The sequence below is a fragment of the Micromys minutus genome, assembly GCF_963924665.1.
Source record: "Micromys minutus genome assembly, chromosome: 7".
Lineage (NCBI taxonomy): Eukaryota > Metazoa > Chordata > Mammalia > Rodentia > Muridae > Micromys > Micromys minutus.
This window is the reverse complement of record NC_137976.1, coordinates 69352695-69371015: the sequence shown is the minus strand read 5'-3', so window position 1 is coordinate 69371015 and position 18321 is coordinate 69352695. Positions and strand designations below refer to the sequence as shown.

At 44.2% G+C, this 18321-nt stretch overlaps 1 protein-coding gene across 4 annotated transcripts in view; it reads right to left on the bottom strand.

Moving 5' to 3' along the window:
* TBCCD1 (TBCC domain containing 1) overlaps positions 1 to 18321 on the bottom strand; it is a 33424-nt gene continuing 15103 nt past the window's right edge. For 3 of the 4 annotated variants that reach the window (XM_080919651.1, XM_080919652.1, XM_080919653.1), the window contains exons 3-8: positions 15784 to 15939; positions 10564 to 10930; positions 7967 to 8153; positions 7352 to 7849; positions 3931 to 4080; positions 1 to 623 (exon numbers count right to left, since the gene is read on the bottom strand). In XM_080919651.1, the coding sequence (XP_080775777.1) occupies positions 608 to 623; positions 3931 to 4080; positions 7352 to 7849; positions 7967 to 8153; positions 10564 to 10930; positions 15784 to 15939 (1374 nt within the window). In that variant the 3' untranslated portion in view covers positions 1 to 607. Of the gene's footprint in view, positions 624 to 3930; positions 4081 to 4765; positions 4834 to 7351; positions 7850 to 7966; positions 8154 to 10563; positions 10931 to 15783; positions 15940 to 18321 lie in introns of those variants that run through there. The other variant, XM_080919654.1, reaches the window with a different exon arrangement.

The following is an 18321-nucleotide window of genomic DNA, read 5'->3' as shown; positions in this document are numbered from 1 at the left end:
GAAATTTGAAGCAGACGGTAAAAAATAAATGTACACAAGTTCACGTGTTTTGTACATTAAGACCTAAAGCACATTTTATAAAACTATTTCTGCTGTAGTTATGCACCAGCAGACATTATGCCACTCTCCTCAGAGAGAGGAGCAATTTCCGCTTAATTAGTTACAAAGAGCCATACAACTTCCCCCCCTTTCCTTCCTTTGTGTGTGTGTTTGAGACACAGGGTCCTCACCATGTAGACCAGGCTGCCTGGAACTCGAGGATCTGCCTGCCTCCGAGCCCTGGGATTACAAGCCTGTACCACCTCACCTGGTCAACGTTTTTAACTAGGACAAAACCCTTTCACTGTACAAATTAAAATATGAAGTCAGCTTGTGAGCCTGTACTTGGTCACTAAGACACGTATACAGTGTTCCATTTCGGCACGACACGTGACATTCTGGCCTACAGGAAGATGCTTTTATGAAAGTCAGAAGTTTGGCTAAACTTCAACCTAAGTGAGTACAGAACAGGAGCCAGCAAGATGTCTCGAAGAGAGCAAAGCCTTGAGGTCTTGCATGCGGCGAGGACGCCTTTCCAGTGGGCTTCAGTGGAAGCACTCTCCATTCTTCAAGTTTCCAGAGCCCTGCAGGGAAGCAGAGGAAATCTATGTAGGTAAATTAATGTTCATGCTCTATGCAAATAAGAAAACTACTTTCACTTATAAACTCATTAAATTATGTAGATCGTGAGAATTCAGAGTGCTAAAATAAACTTTGTATCCCTTTTGGTGTTAGTGAACAGGGAAAACTATTAAGAACCCAAAATTGGTAGACTAGGGACTGACATGTTGGTCCTACCCCTTACACTGTTTCTCTGAAGAATCTCTGTATTTCCAATCCCAGCCCCACAATTGCTAACTATATATTGTGAAATTGTGCTTATTTTTAAAGTTTATTTTTATTTTATATGCATGAGTATTCTGCATGCGTGTGTGTATGTATGTATGTATGTGTGTATATGCACCACATACACACAGCACCGTTGGAGGCCAGAAGAGGGCATCAGATCTTTGAAACTGGAGCTATAGACAGATGTAGGTTAACATGTAGGTGCTGGGAATTGAATCTGGGTCCTCTTAAAAAGCAGCAAGTGCTCTAACCAGTGAGCCATCTCTCCAGCCCCTCCCCCCACTAGGTTTTGGGCATGGTAGCACACAACTACAATCCCAGCACATGGCACTGAGACAAGAGGACGGCTACAAGTTCAAGGCCAGCCCGCACTACACAGGAAGACCCTGTGCCATGAACAAATGAACGGAAAGAGATCTACACTTTAGAAAGGCGATCATTCTTGTCTGCACTTTGGAAAACTGCAGTCCCCTAAGTAGGTAAGCATATGTCCACGCCGCCCACTCCTGAGAATAAAGGCATCTCAGGATGAGAGCACGTGCTGTGCAGAGCCCTGTGATAAACAGGGGGCAGTGTTATCTGAAGCAGGTGCAAAGTGGGATGAATCTCATGAACGTATGTCCTCACAATGGACTGCTACCTAACCATAAGAAGGAACAGTCTTGGGCTGGAGAGATGGCTCAGAGGTTAAGAGCACTGACTTCCAGAAATCCTGAGTTCATTTTACAACAACCACATGGTGGCTCACAAGCATCTGTAATGAGATCCTATGCCCTCTACTGGTGTGTCTGGAGACAGCTACAGTATTATATATATATATATATATATATAAAGAGCAGTCTTGACACAGCAGGAAGGCCCCTAACAGGAGGGCGGACTGTTTGCCAGGGCTTGGAGGTAAGGGAAGCTGAGTGGTTAAAGGTTAGGGAACAACTGATGTGGGGCAGGGGAAGCTTTAACTATGTGCTTTGAGATACTCTGTTTTTAAAAGGTGGCAGTTGCATACATTTAGGAACATAATAAAATGCAACGAGACTTCACTCGCCCACAGTTGTAGCTCTTGGAAGGACAAGATAAGATTATTGCAAACTCTAGGGCTGTTTGGTTATGAGGCAAGTTCAAGGCCAACTTAGAAAGTTAGCAGACACAGCCTGCTCAGATAGAATGTTTCCCTAGCACGTGTGAGGCCCCAGGTCCCACCTCAGTACCAACAAAAGAATGAGAAAAAGAAGGCCCCAAACATCCAGGCGAATTTCAAGGTATATGAATTCTATCTCCAAAAATAAGCTTTCTCCTACCTTGGGTCCCCAGTCCCATCTCTGAAGACAAATGCTGTTTACATTTTTTATACTCTTTCTTTATGCATATGAGCAGTGTGACGGAGAATCTCACTGTTCTGGTTGGACCTCTAATGAGAATGCTTATCAAACACCCAGCACCCAGAGTTGCCAGTGTTTTCTAGCCACTGCACTGAGGAGGTTATTTACTGGCACAAAGGCAGCTTAGCAATGGCTAGACCACTGAAGAAAAGGCTAGACCACTGAAGAAAACGACACCCTCCCCCCAGCACCCATTAGCTTGCCCACAGACCTGCTGGGATGGGGGTGGGGTGGGGATAGTAAATCTTTATTATTTATTACTTATTACTCTGGAGTGCATTCATAATGTGTGTTTGTGTGCATGTCTGTCCATGCAGTGTGCCTGTGGAGGACAGAGGACAGCTTTGTGGGATCACTTCTCTCCTTCCATCTTATGTGGGTCCTAGGGACTCAAATCGGTTACCAGGCTCATGATACAGCAGGCCCTTCGCTCTGAACCACCTCAGCTGCTACATTCTCTATTTGTAAGCGAGTATCTCTATGTAACTGAACATCTCTGTATGTAAGCGAGCATCTCTGTGTAATGTAAGCGAGCATCTCTGTGTGAAAGTGAGCATCTCTGTAAGCATCTATGTGTAAGCGAGCATCTCTGTATTTAAGTGAGCATCTCTATGTAAGCATCTCTGCATATAAACGAGTATCTCTGTGTAAGCATCTCTGTATGTAAGCGAGCATTTCCATTTCTATATTTCCCTATATTTTTTACTTTTAGTCTTCAAAAACTTGAAAGCAGCAAGTTAATTTCTATTTTTAAAACAGTGTGTGGGTTGGGGAGTTGGTTCAGCAGTTAAGAACACTTGTTGCTCTTGTAGAGGACTCAAGTTTGATTCCAGACACTCACATGATGGCTCACAAGTGTCTGTTACTCCAGTCCCATGAGATCTGATGTCCTCTGCTCTCCGGACACCAGGCATACATGTGGTGCACAGACATTCATAAAGGCAAACCACTCATACACACATTTTTTTGAAAAATCTTTTAAAATATGCTAAAACAGCATTTGGACTAAGTAATTCTCAGCAAAGCTACCTCTAAATTCTCTTCTACATAGTTAATTCATGACTTTCTTTTAGTGTTCAGTAATAAACTATTTATTTGGATTAATTCTAACTAACTTATTAATAACACTCTGTGTGTGATTATTAAAGACCAGTTTTATTAGTTTTAGGAGACAGGAAAAAACACTAGAGAGGAGGAGTAGAACTTGATGCCTGGGCTGGAGAGAGAGCACCCAGCAGTTAAGTGCATACACTGCTGTCCCAGAGGATCTGAGTTCAACTTCCAGCACCAAAGCGGGTCAGCTCACAACCACCTCAAACTCCAGTTCCACAGACAGGAGTGGACACCTTTGGCCTTCTCTGGGCTCCCTCATTCAGGTGTACACATTCACATACAGACATACACATACCCATAATTAAAAAACAAAAACACAATTAATGAGGAAAATTATAAATTTTTGATGGTATACAAATTGCAAAGAAAGATGAAACTTGGTCATTATATTTGTCCAAATTTCTGAGATAGGCACCACTTGAACATTTAAGCTTTCTCATAAAAAAACATGAGGGTATGTGTCTACACGAGGGCAGGAGAAAAGAGAACACTGGCAGGAACATACACTGTGCCTCCTGTTCTGTATGCCATCAGAGTTCCCAGTGCCTACCCGTGGATCCATGTGGAGTCCTCTCCGGCCACTTGTTTAGAGGCTGCTGGAGGTGGAACGAGGCTGTCCAGCTGTTGCCGATGTCCTGTTCTGACCAACCACTCATAGAACTTGTTCTCCACAAGGGCCTGGAACTGCTTCCTCTGCTCCCTGAAGTAGAGCAAACAGAAGTAAGGAGACAAGCCCCAGCAGCCTGACTCCCACGGCTGCGCAGTTGCCCTTTACTTCTCCCTGGGTCAGGGCAGTGACATGATGTCTAAAGTAAAGAACACTGCAGGTTCTTACTGAGACAGAATGAACGAACCAGCGAGTGGCTGCGAGGAATACATGCATAAGGAAAAGAGACCATCCTGCTGTCCAGTCAACGAACTGTGATCTCTGTGGATGTGTCCCTGTCAACTATAAGCCCTGTGGGGAAGACAGGAAAGAAGCCAGAGAAACATACAGCATGAAGTTAAGCATGGAGAAGAAAACCCCTGGGAGAGCAGTGCCCTGTCACCCGAGAGTGCAGCATTACTGGGAGTGTTACTGTAGGAGAGTGACAGACCCCGCTCTAATGTGACAGTTGAACAGAAGCTACATGAGATGACGAGAGAAGCAACAGGACTGTGTGGAGCTACCTGACAGCTCAGTGCAGGCAGAATGAGAGGCGCATGAGAAGCGTGGCCCCACGGCTGGGGACAACTTGCACATCAGCCTGGAAGGACTCAATTCCACTGAACCCGTGGGAACAGCAGACAGGGCCCGCTGCAATGACTACTGCCCAGAGCAAGGACAGGGACCCACAACCCATGCACAGTTCCTCTCAAGTCCCGTGGTGAGGCTGTAACAATCACTGGCAAGCCCTGTCTTCTGGTGAGTGGCTGCTGACACTTGGTACCTTGAGATGCTCCTCATCCCGACCTGTATTTATGACAGATAAAAAACAATGTATTTGCTCTGCAGGAACTCTACTTCAAGTGTGTGTGTTCTTCAGGCCAGTAATCTGCAGTCCGATACTATTTAATGCTGCGCAGCAGATGTGAGGTGCAGGCCTGCAAGCTGCCATAGCTCAGGAGAGTGGGTGTTCTACCGTGCTCCCACACTGCAGAACCAACTAGGTACAGTAAGTGAATTTTTGACTTGTACTGAGTTTTGCTTTGGATGTAACTCTAGTGTAAGCTAAGGTGTATCTTTATTCCCAAAGTTACACTAGCTATTTTTTCAGTGTTTTTAGTATCATTATATGCTAGAATATACTTGCTCACCCACATTCCAGACTCTACAAATCTCCCTAAGCCTTTCATGTGTCTAAGAGAGTCTAGGCATTTAAATGATGGGAACATTTACACAGCAAGTGTTCTTTTTTCAATGAAGATTCTTTTTATACACTCTAATTCTATTACTGTACTCTGGTATCATACTAACGGAAAGGAACAGTAAGGGCACAGAGACAGTAGGGGCACTTCTAGAACAAGGCCAACAGGTAGTACTCGAATCCTGTGTGACTGAGTAAAGTACTTAATCTTAGTTCTCCAGTCTTCATCTGCAGTGGTTACAGCTATCAGAAACAATCAGTGAGTCAGCAAAGAGCTGTCAGACCAGGGCTTGGGACATCCTAAGTACTCAGCCTGTGAGCATCTCCCTCTCTACTGTCAGAGTGATGACCTCCTACCCAGGAGGCTCTGAGTACAGTGAGTTCACCAATCTGCTGACATCATCCATGGGGTGAGAGTCATATCCAGTGTTTCCACAGGTAACTGTAGTACTTTTTCGTGGATCCCCAACTAAGGCATAAGTTGTGAGTTGTCGATGGTATGTGTGTATGTGTATGTGTTGTATATATAGGTATGATGTACACACACCACACACACTTCAGTAGGAAGTGTAGATGGAGATTTACAAAAAGAACTTGGCCCAGTGCTCAACTGGAGAGATGAAGTGTTCTGCTGCTGTAGCATTTCCTTTTTCCCCTTAGAATCTCTAACTAATGAAATTTGCCCACCAACATATTTTTAAAAATGATTACTTATTCTAAGCATGAGTAATTTTAAGTTATTCACAGTGGTCTGTTGAGAAGAAAACTGGCTAATAAAAAAACTTACTAAACTGAGACTCAAGTTTTAGAATCATTTTTCACTTTCTCGTCTTCACAAACTTATACACAGAGCCCCACCTGCAGCCCAAGTACTTCCCGTCCTCTCTGCTCTCGCCCAGACACTGAACCACAGTCTGTCCCCTCTTCCAATTAGCTCTGACTGCCTAGGTACCAGCCCAGAGTTCGGTCTATTTATATCTGCCATGGCCTCTAGTGAGCAGTCTATGTGCTGTAGGCTTATAGATGCTCCCAAATCAACTTTCTGGACTTCATCCCACAGCTTAAAGCAAATACTGAAAGGCTTCTACTGCGGAATTCTAATGGAATGTTCATGGCTTGATCATCAAAATATGACGTAATTTGACTCAGGTCACTTGTTAAGCTTAGGGCCCACTGTGCACTCTGAATCCCGCCTCAAGGTTCTGTTTCTCAGATATCTGCTCCCCCGCTACTCTCAGATATTCAGACTAGTTCTCAAATGCTATGCAAACTTCTCACTCTGCAGGACCCATTACAAATTCTATCTCCTTGACACATCTTTTAACAGTTCATACCAGTGTCTTTGGACTCATTGTAAACTACTTGCCATGACTCTGGCTTCTGGTGTTCAAAGACCAATACACCTTAAATAAAATCTGGGCATAACATAATGCCCACAGCTGTGTGTTATCTCAGACATGTAATTTTTTAAAAAGCCGCTTTGGTGCCCCCTAAGTAAAATGAAACACAGTATTTTACACTGAAAGTCTAGCTTTAAAAAACACACTTTCATTATTTCTCCCACTTTAGCACGGATTAAGGGAGTAAGTGACAAGAACTAGCAAGAATCTACAGGTCAGCCTTGGGGAAACCACTTCCAAAAATGTGACCTGTAAGTCTGTGGCATGGTGGGAACCATGAAAATCTGTATTTTACACAAGGCAGCCACCAGTATAGAGCAGTCAGAGGATGCTAATAGCTAAGTCACTAGACTGAGCCATGCACCGCTTTCTAGACTAACTCACTTTAATTCACGCAAGTCTTACCTCTGCCAGATGAGTAAGCTGATTGTTACTGTGAGTCTTACCATGCACCTCCCACTAACCTTGGATTTGTCACAGGCTTGTGCCACAGAGCAATTTCAACTTCTTTAAGGAAGGGAGCCTAATACCTAGTACCTACCTACTCGCTACCATCTTCTATCCAGCCACACAGCATCTAGAAATCTAACCTGGGACCCAAGCCCTGAGAAGGGATGCACAGGTCGTTTTAATTTGTGGCTGGATACTATAAAGTACCCGAATTAATTTGTCTTCCCATCAAGTTTTGACAAATAGCAAAACACTGACTGTAGAAAGCACCTACTTCGTCAAACGAGCCTCCTTCACAGTCTTCTGCCAGGCATGTATCTTCTGTTCTCTTTGAGCCAGTGCTTTCTGGTAGGCAGAGGGGAGACCCCCAGGTATCTCCGCCGTGTCCCCTTCCATCTCAAAGGGAATAATAAATATGTAGAACTCAGAGGGAGGCAAGAGCAGGAAGACTTCTGTGTCATTTCCTTCTCTGCACACGACCATCGGGCTATCCCAATAGTTAGGCACTGTGGCGAGGCCAGTCCTGGCCATGTGGTCCTCTAGCATTGGGTAATGGGTATGAAAGGGGGCAAAGGTTACTGTCTGGTTTCCAGAGAGAATAAGTGGGCGTGAAGGTGTCAGAATGTGGAAGGTGCAGCCTGCGGTGGAAGAGATGGACACTCGGTGGCAAACAGCGATGACTTTTAGGTTCTCACAGTCATGTAGGTGAAGAGCCGTCTCCACAGGACCCAACACAAAGGTAGTATTCCTGCATTTTTCAATTGTCATCGATCTGAAAAATTTTAAATGAGTTAAATTCTTCTGAATGAACTACCTAGGATAAAATTGTTTCTTAAAGCAAAAACCCCAGTTCAGAGAAAGTATCAAAATATTAGGAAGCTATGCTTACCGTAAGGGGGAGAGCAGATAGATAAAAGACTCGTTGCAGCGGTGAGCCCTGACATGTGCTCCTACTAGAGTTTCTGAGCTCTTGGCCAGTGTCTGATTGTAAACCTGGCTCATCACCACAATTCGGTGCAACCGAGGGGCCATGTGTGCATTGCAAGCGATCTTAGCTCTTCTGGTCGAACCTTCAACTATTTAAAAAAAACAGAAACAATAAGGTAGTTTCAAATCACAGAAAACATGTGACCATGAGACTGTGCGTGTCTACACGTGTCCCTGCCTATAGCCCATTACATGTACAGAAATGCATTTGAGTTAATGATAAAGTAGTGTTTACTATTCTTTTTCTACATATTTGTAATCTTTCAAAATCCTCTTTAACAAATAACAGCCTCAAGATTTCCGGTAGAGCTAGGATGTGTTTTCTCGTTTACCTGCTAAGTTAGGTAACACGCCTAAGGTCTAATACTGGTGACTTCCAAACAGCTCCTCCTCCGGATGCCACTGTCATCGCAACCATAAAGGCCTCCTCAAACTGCCACACTACAAATTCCCCATCCCTCTCAACTCACTAACAGCATCATCCCACGACTCCCACTTGAGCTCATGTCTTCTCTCCCCAAATTATTACTGCTGGGAATGCATCTCCCCCACAGGGTCCCTGCGGACACAGCGATGTCAGCACAGTCTTGGTGCTCTGCCTGCACTTCCCACTAGCCACAGGACAATGTTTACTGCTGCAGCAGGATGTGGAAAGGATACACCAATATGCTAAAACTCTTTAAAAGATCTGGTTTTTAATTTCGCATGTATCATATACATAATACATGGTTATGTAGAAAAATAACAGTAAAAATTTAAATATTAATTTGTCAAACTCTTCGAATTTTAGTATAATCTTATGAGATTAAACTGTGTTAATTTTCCTAGCAGTGCCTACCCTATAAAGGTTAAAAAGCTCCCTTAAGCCTAAGTGTTTTTTATGAAGCTAAAGATTACATAGTTTCACCCACGTCTGTAGGATTCCTGACTCTCAAGGAGACTCTGAAGCATGGCAGAATGGCTGGGCTGGATATACACTTCCTGGATTGCTTAAAAAAAAAAAAAAAAAGACTTCAGACTCTGTAGATAATGTGCAATCACTCTGTTTTACAGTGCCATAAAAATATGAAAAAAAGTGCTTCTTTCTGGAGTTGCTGCTCAATGGCAGAATGCATGCTTAGGATACAGGAAGCCCCAGGTCTAATCCCCTAGCACGTCCTAAAATAATCTGAGAAAGATTCAACTTTCTGGGGGGCAAGGGGGTTGAGACAGGGTCTCAATATGTAGACCAGGCTGTCCTAGAATTCACTCTCAGAGACCAGGCTGGCCACAAACTCAGATATCTACCAGTCTCTGCCTGCTGAGGGCTAAGATTAAAGGCATACAACACCACGCCCAGCTAAACCAATATATATATTTTTAAAATATATGGATGCTTTCTGTGGGACTATTTTTGCAATTCTGAGATTGTGAAAACAATTCTACTTTATTTTTCCTCAATAACTTGGCCTGGCACCTAGCTTAGGAGCATAGATATCGGAAAGGTTTTCCTGACACTTGCCCAGGGGCCCACAAGTCTACAGCAGTAGAGCTATCTGCGAGCCACAGCTGGACTGCCAGGGACAGTGACACAAACAACGCTGGTCTCTTGTTACTATTCATGCAATATCTAGTTTAGAACAGAAGGAAGTCTATTCCTTGCTTGTGTCTATGCAGCTAAAAGCCACACGTCTCTACACCAACTCTGAGGTGCCTTGTTTGCCAAATTCTGCTGCTAAACGGAAACAAAAAGGCCTCCAGCAAACATCTGACAGCAAAGGGAAGAACTGGGAAAGGACGGACTATGGCTTCTGCCCCAGGTCACCTGAGGAAACTGCTCCACTGTGCAAGGCACATACAGAAAACAGATCCTCTTTTATGTTGGAAGTATTTTTGCTTACTTACTGTGGTGGTTTGAATAGGAATGGCGCCACAGACTCCTGTGTGTGAATGTGTGGCCCATAGGCAGTGAGTGGCACTATTAGGAAATGTGTTACTAGGGGATGGGCTTTTAGGTCTCAGACGCAGGAGCCAGTGTTTTTCCTGCTACCTGAAGATGAAGATGTAGAACTCTCAGATCCTTTCCCAGCACCGTGTCTGCCTGGATGCTGCCACGCTTCCCACCACAATGATAAGGGTCTAAACATCGGAAACCGTAAGCCAGCCCCAGTTAAATGTTTTCCTCTATAAGAGTTGCCATGGTTGTGGTATCTCTTCATAGAAATAAAACCTTAACAAAGACATTTACTTGTTTTTCTCCCTTTATTTTTATCTTATAGATGTGTGTTTTGCCTGCATGTTTGTTGAGAGACAAATGTGCTCTGCAGAGACAGAATCTCGCTATGTAGCCTACTTTGGCCTTGTACCTGTGATTCTTCCGCCCTGCCTTCCAAGTGCTAGATTACAGGCATGAGCCACACTGCACCAGGCTAGAAAACATCTGACCATTCAGACACCAGCAAACAGTAGGTTTCCCCGCTGTTCAATTTAACCTTAGGTAAAGCATTTTTCTTTAAATACCTTGATGAGCCCAAGCCAATTTCTTCCCAGACTTGAGGCAAGCAGATGGACCAAATGGATTTGTAGTCAAACAGGCTCTCAACCATGCTTCCAGCTTATAGAGAGAGAAAGTCTTGGAGGTCTTTGAGAAGCCACTTGCTGCGTGCAGTGGTTGCCACAGCGCAAGTTCATGAAGGGGATAGACCTTCTTGGCCCTGCTCATGGTGCCTTCAATGAGAAAGCTGAGCGCCGTGACCGCTTCTCGTGAGAGCAGACTGCTCTGGGTGGAGTGGAAGGATTCAGAGAGCTGTTCTGGGTCTAGAAGCAGCTCGAGGAGCTCTGACAGATGATCGCAGACAAAAGCCTGGTGACTGCAGTCATTCCAATTCTAAAGCAAGCAAAGGAAAAGCACTCAATTGAACGGAGGTGCTCTGTAAAATAAACGCTTCACATTTTAGTTACATTGCATTTGTAGGATGCCTCATTCTACAAAAGAAAGTAGGTGGCTATGTAAAAGTAACCTTGGTATGTGTAATATAGGCAAACTGACTCAAAGGCACCACAGGTTCAACATTCCTATCTAATATGTTGAGACCAAAACTGTTGTGGAGTCTTATCTATTTTTTATTTTATAAGTTCAAAGCAATAGCTTCTCTATCTTTCATCCCATATGTCCATTATATGCTCAAAGTAGTAGTTTTTATGTCAGAGGTTAACAGGAATTATGCCAACAGGCCATCTATCTTATAACTTATTTTTGAATAATTAAACTAGCTAATTTAGTCTCTGTTCTCACACGCATAATAGAATTACCCAGTCCTTGTTCATGACCTTAAATACCACGGTGCACACCAAGACCTGTGGCCTCACTCCTGGACCTAACCAGGAATCGATGTCATCTGTGATCATTAATTTGTTCCAAGCCTATTGTTCTTTTGAGTGCAATTTACAGGCTTATAACGAATGAAAGCTCATTCAACTTTTTGTTTATGACATATGCAGCCTTTACTATTTATAGGAGGAGGCACATTCTAATTTTTATTCTAACCTTAAACTTTCTATCAACGATCTTAACTTCTTAAAATTATTTGAATCAAATCAGAAATTCTGTAAAATCATTATCAGGAATTATAAAATCATCAATTCATTCAAACAACATTATTTCATGAAAGTCCATCTTCATGGGATCTGCAGGAAATTTGTCCAATAGAGCGGGCTAATATCCACGAATCAATCATAACATACTATAGGCAGGAAGGGTCTTTTGTTGCCCAGTCACACCATGTCAGAAAAATGAGGAATACAGCAATGGCACACAGGAGAATGTACATCAGCAGCAAGAAGCAATCCGGAGATGAAGCCCCGGACCATGTTTCCCAAGGTACACCCATCACAGCCATGCAATGGTGGGCTGACTCTAGGAAGGAAGCCAGCTTGTCCATCGCAGCTCCCCCTGCATGACATCTGCCAAGGGCTCACTAAAGAGCAGGAACTGAAAAGCCATCTGCTCCTCTTTCAGGGGCCATGGTCTCACACACGCCTGTTTTCCTTCAAGAAGACGCCATCTGTACTTGAGTTTCTAATCTCTCATACTTGCAGGTCGCTTGTGGGCTAGTCTAATAGGCCCCAATGCCACATAAGTACCCATCATTAACTACTAAGTTCTTCAGTCTAAAGGGCTGACAGCTTGAGGTCTTCATTCGGAAGCAGGCCAACCTGTGCACGGTATACATGCTGTCACTGCGATTATTCCGGACACACAGGCTGGAGGATCTCATATACCCAGGAGTTTGGGACCAGCTTTATTAATATAATGAGCTTCTGTCTCAACAAACAAAGTCAAAAGTGTGACAGTGAGTAAGTGACTCAATTTCCCTTGAGCCTTAGGCATAGGGACCATATTCTAGATGTACCATTTGGGGTGGACACTCCACAATCACTTATTTCTTGTATTCTGACCCCCTTTGAGTCTCTACAACAGCCTGCATTTGCTGCAGGATGCTACTCTGATGAGGGGCTAGAGATACACTTATCTGTGAATATAAAGGTAAGTGTTTAGAACACAGTTAAACCACACTGCTTTAGGATAATGCAGAGGTAGCTTCTTTACGGTCTGTGACCTCTCCAGCCACAGGAATTTAGTTGGCTTGGTCTACAGTACCAAGCATGACTTCCCTCCCTTAAATCCAAAGACTGGTTACTTCCGAGATTTAAGTCCCACTGTTGCACCGCTGGAGATGCCCTGCCAGTCACTGTTGGGGTTCACAGGCTCTGCACTGTGGCAGAAGGGAAGACCAGGACGCCTGCCGCTCTGAGGTCTCCTGTGTTCAAGCTACACTGAGTATGGCACACAGGCCCCTTCTGCTGCCTGCAGATCAAGTGTGACTATGGCAGACACCCTTACACACTGTGTGCCCTCCCTTATACTCTGGGACTGTGACAGACAGTGTGCCCTCCCTTATACACTGACTGTGACAGACAGTGTGCCCTCCCTTATACACTAGGACTGTGACAGACAGTGTGCCCTCCCTTATACCCTGGGACTGTGACAGACAGTGTGCCCTCCCTTATACACTGGGACTGTGAAGGACAGAGTGTGCCCTCCCTTATACACTGTGACTGTGACAGACAGTGTGCCCTCCCTTATACACTGACTGTGACAGACAGTGTGCCCTCTCTTATACACTGTGACTGTGACAGACAGTGTGCCCTCCCTTATACACTAGGACTGTGACAGACAGCGTGTGCCCTCCCTTATACACTAGGACTGTGACAGACAGCGTGTGCCTTCCCTTATACACTGACTGTGACAGACAGTGTGCCCTCCCGTATACACTAGGACTGTGACAGACAGTGTGCCCTCCCTTATACACTAGGACTGTGACAGACAGTGTGCCCTCCCTTATACACTGACTGTGACAGACAGTGTGCCCTCCCTTATACACTAGGACTGTGACAGTGTGCCCTCCCTTATACACTGACTGTGACAGACAGTGTGCCCTCCCTTATACACTAGGACTGTGACAGACAGTGTGCCCTCCCTTATACACTAGGACTGTGACAGACAGTGTGCCCTCCCTTATACACTAGGACTGTGAAGGACAGCGTGTGCCCTCCCTTATACACTAGGACTGTGAAGGACAGCGTGTGCCCTCCCTTATACACTAGGACTGTGACAGACAGAGTGTGCCCTCCCTTATACACTGTCAGTGGGAGCATAGACTTACAGACAATTGAGGTTTGTCAAAAACTAGAAAGTGGGCCAGGTATCATGGCACAAGCCTCTAAAACCATGACGTGGTAAGGAGAGAGACAGGCAGGTATTGCTGAGTTGGAGGCAGTGTGGTCTACATAGGAAGCTCCAAGCTATAAAGTAAAACCTAGTCCCTCCCACCCCCAAACCAAACAAAAACAAATTATAAAGTAAACCAAGAAACAGATCTGCAATATGACGCAGCTATACTGCTCCTGGGAATATACACAAAGGACTTTATGTCCAACTAGAGAGACACCAGACAGCCATGTTCTTAGTTGCTCTGTTCACAATAACCAGGAAAAGGAATCAACCTAGATGTCTATCAACTGGTAAACTTATAAGGTAAATGTGGTACACAATGGAAATTTAATCAGCCATTAAATAAACGGAATCATAAAATCTGTAGATTAATGCATGGGACTGGAAAATTATGCTGAGTAAGGTAATGTAGGTCCAGAAAGATTAGCACATCCTTTCACCTAGCTTCAAGTCTTTTGTCTTTTGTGTGTAACTTGGAGCTTCAGTGGAAGCCAGGAAACTAGAGAGGGGTACAGGATATCTCCCAGTGAGATACAGGTCAGGGAGGCCTCAGAAGCCTCCAAACAACACATGCCATCGCTGCTACCCTTGGTGACTTTGGGTAACCATCGCTGCTACACTTTGGCTAACCTACAGAGAAACCAATCTCAAACTGACCAGCCCCCCAGCTCACTGGCTTTAACAGTGCCTGAAGGTGCTGAGTATGCTGTTGGGAAAGAAACAACTTCAGTGAACCAGACCCTGAACTCTGAAATACTGATTAGCCAGGCAACATGTGCCTGAGGCCAGCAAGATGGCTCTACAGATAAAGGTGCCTTCCGCCAGGCCTGAAGACCTGAGTTCAGTCCCTGGAACCTGCATGACAAAAGGAGAGAACCACCTTTACAAGTTGCCCTCTGACCTCCAAAATGCTATGGCATACCCACAAGTGTATACAAGAGCTTTTGTATGGTATTATGGTTTACATTTTCAAATTTTTCAAAGTAGTTTTTACACACACACAACAACAACAACAACAACAACAAAAACAACAACAACAGATGAAAATGTTTCTTCTTCTTTACAATAGGAAAGAAAACCCAGTAAGACCCTTTCTAAGACTGTGTTTGAAAGGTGTGGAGAGCCGTTTTGGCACCTCTGGTCAGCTGGTGGTAGAGAAATACTAATTTTTCAGGACACCTAGAAGCTGACCGTAAGCAGGAAACTGGCTTTTGTGTTGCACCCCTTAAGGGCTAGAATTAAGCACAGGTGCATCTGAAGTTCAGAGCAATTCACTTAGGACTGTAACCTAGGGAAGTACATTTGCATGTGAAGCTCCTAGAATGCAGCTCTGGACAGGACAGATTCACCAGATGTAGGCTCAGCAGTCTCTGTCTTTTGAGACCCTCCTATGTCCCTGATCCTCACACCTGGCCTCCAGAAGGACGTTTACAGGATCTTTGATTGTTAACTTGCTTGATCCCTGTCTTAGAACTGATGTAATCTTTCTGCATGCAATTAAAGTGGTATATAAAAAGACTAATAAACAAAGGTTTTGCTTTGGCCACAAGGCTTAGGCCTCAAGTCAGGCTGAAGTCATGTTGCAGCTTTAACTAACCATGACTCCCTTTTCTTTCAATCCTCGCTCTGGCTCTGGGGGGAAACAAGTTGGGTGTCTGAGGTGGTCTCGGACAGAAAGGTTGTTAAAACACATAAAATTACTTAAGCAACTAAGCAACTTAAGGAAGGAAAAAAAGTTTTTTGTTTTCTTTTTCTTTCTTTCTTTCTTTCTTTCTTTCTTCCTTTCTTTTTTTTTTGAGTCTTACTCAATATCTTAGGTTGGCCTTGAATTCATAATCCTCCTGGCTTAGCCTACAAAGAACTAGACTTATAAGCATGCTCTAGGATGCTTGGCTTCATTTTTTTAGTGAAGAGGAAGCATTTCCTTTATAAGCTATGAGCAATACCTTATTGTGACAACTGGGCCTTTCAGTCAGGCTAAGAGACCGAGGTCTGCTCCTGGGACTGGGCCATTCTTCCCCAATCAATGATGTCCGCAGTGAGATCTTGTTTAGCTGCTGGATGTACAGGAAGAGCAGAAACTGCAGCGTGTCCACAGAAAGCTGTTTGGAAAAGAACAGATGGAAGGACAGCTCAACCAAGCATCAAGGTTAACCTAGATTCATAGGCTGACCACAAAAACTGTGGGGCATCCGTGTAACAACTACAGCTGGTCAACGTGGCAAAAGGAACTATGCAGTTTCCTCCTGCATGTGTGTTCTGGAGGGAAATGAGCCACAGGCTCTTGTAAACCTTAAAAAGCTTGTCTGGTAGCACATGTCTATAACCCCAGCATTTGGCAAGCTATGCTGGAAGGATTGTTGGGTTTGAACCCATCCTGGGCTACAGAGTGAGACCCTTTTAAAACAAACAGAACCATACACAACCACATCTAAAACCACTACCGTTCTGTAGCTGTCATCTCTTGAAGAAGGGCGGAGCTTGAAGCTCATGCGTTTCCTACTCCAGTCAAGTAATGGATCTGAGTTCACACTTGGCTCTTGAGTGTCCAGCCCAATGTGCTGGCTAGCCTCTGTCAACTTGACATAAACTAGAGCACCTGATCTGAGGAGCTGCCTTCATCGGCATGACCCATGGCCATGTCTGTGGGACATCCTCTTCATTAGTGAGTGATATATGAGGCCCAACTGGAAGTTGTGCCAGCCCTGGGAAGATGGTCCCAGGTTGTATAAAAAAGCAGTGAGCAAGCCAGGAGGCCAGGCAGTAGGTCACACTCCTTTCTTGTCTCTGCTTCAGTTCTGGTCTCTAGGTTCCTACTGAGTTCCTGCTCTGACTTACCTGGATGGACTGTAGCCTTTCAGTTAATAAACCCTTTCTTCTCCAAGTTGATTTTGGTGAGTGTTTTATCACAGTAATAGGGAACAAACATACCCAAGAAGCTGAAAACCACAAATTCCCACGATCGCTCAAATCCACTCAGCCAACTGTCAACTGTGAGTATGTGTATTTTAAAAAGTCAGGTTTTCGTATACCCAAGGCTGGCCTCCTTCTTTACTCCCTTAAGCTTTTTGCAGAGATGTAAGAAACCATATAAACACCACATACTCCTCACCCAGCTTTCCACCTTTAAAACTACAACAATATCATAGTTAGATATCAACATTCAAACAATCCAGAAGGAGAACACTTCCATCAATGCCACCTGCCTTCCCTATCACCTTGGCCTTTCCCCTGACCCTTGGCCTCCACTTGCCAACTCTTCTCAGAGTTGTAAGAGTGTTAAACAAGAGGAATCACACTGAGGCAGACAAGTGTGGGAGCTAGCGTAGCTCGGGATCATGTAACAGTATACTTAGCACGTAATTCCTTCAACTGCACACAATATGCACACACAACCCTCTTCACACGATGCACCCGGGCAACCTCAGGCCTCAACTCCCTCTGCACCAGGTTACTCATGCTCCCATATCTGAACAATACTGTTTCCCTGCCCTTGGTAACAACGAAATTTACAGTTTCTATTCAAGCATGTCCCCAATGTATACAGGTATAAATAATAGAAGGGCTGATCCAGCCTCAACTGGTTTTGGATGTATGCAGCATAAGGTAAAACTGTTCTCTAGCAACCTTTTAGGGAGACTCACCTATTCACCTTCTTATGCCTAAGCATACTTGGGCATGCATATGGTCAAGATCAGATTCACTGTGGGAGGTACATGTACAGTAGGAAAAATGAATATATGATCCAATCTACCAATCAAAATAAAGGACCACCCTATTCCCCTTAATAACCAGACCTTCCTTCCTTCACAATCCATAAAAAGCCCCCAGACTACATTCCAGGGCCCCTAATGTCTTCACTCAGATGACCTGCTGTCTATCTTGACAACGTTCTCTCTCTTTAAATCTGTACTATTGCTTTGCGCCAAATAAAATTACCTTGCTTCTTTTGTGAATCTTGGCTCTTATTTTCAATTCTTAGCTAAAATACCAAGAACTTGGACATAGCCAAGCTGGGCCTTGGCCACCAGTAACAATGGGGTAACTTGTCACTTCCTGTAGAGGACTGGCTTTCATAGCACAGATTAGTTCATCTTCTACATCTATTTTAATAGTGTCTGTTAGCGTTTCATTACAGCTTTAGCCAGTGTCCACCAGACTGGAAAGTCTTGCGTTTTCAGTTTTTATATCCACAGTAACTAGCACAGAAGGATTGTACATGATAAACACTCAAAAAACATGGAAGTTTCTTAACATGCTCTTCATCTCCACATTCAGACCCTACTGCTGCAGCTAGCATATGTCAGAGACTGAAAGACTCGTGTGGCTAAGGACTGACTGCAGTGTCCCCCGACTTGGTTGTGGGACAAACTTCTTTTCAGTTTCCAAAACCTTCTTTAGGAATGTATTATCACGATGCTGCAGACACCGGTTAGATGGTGAGCCTTCTCTTCTCTCGGGGCTCATATCCAGTCTCTGCTGCA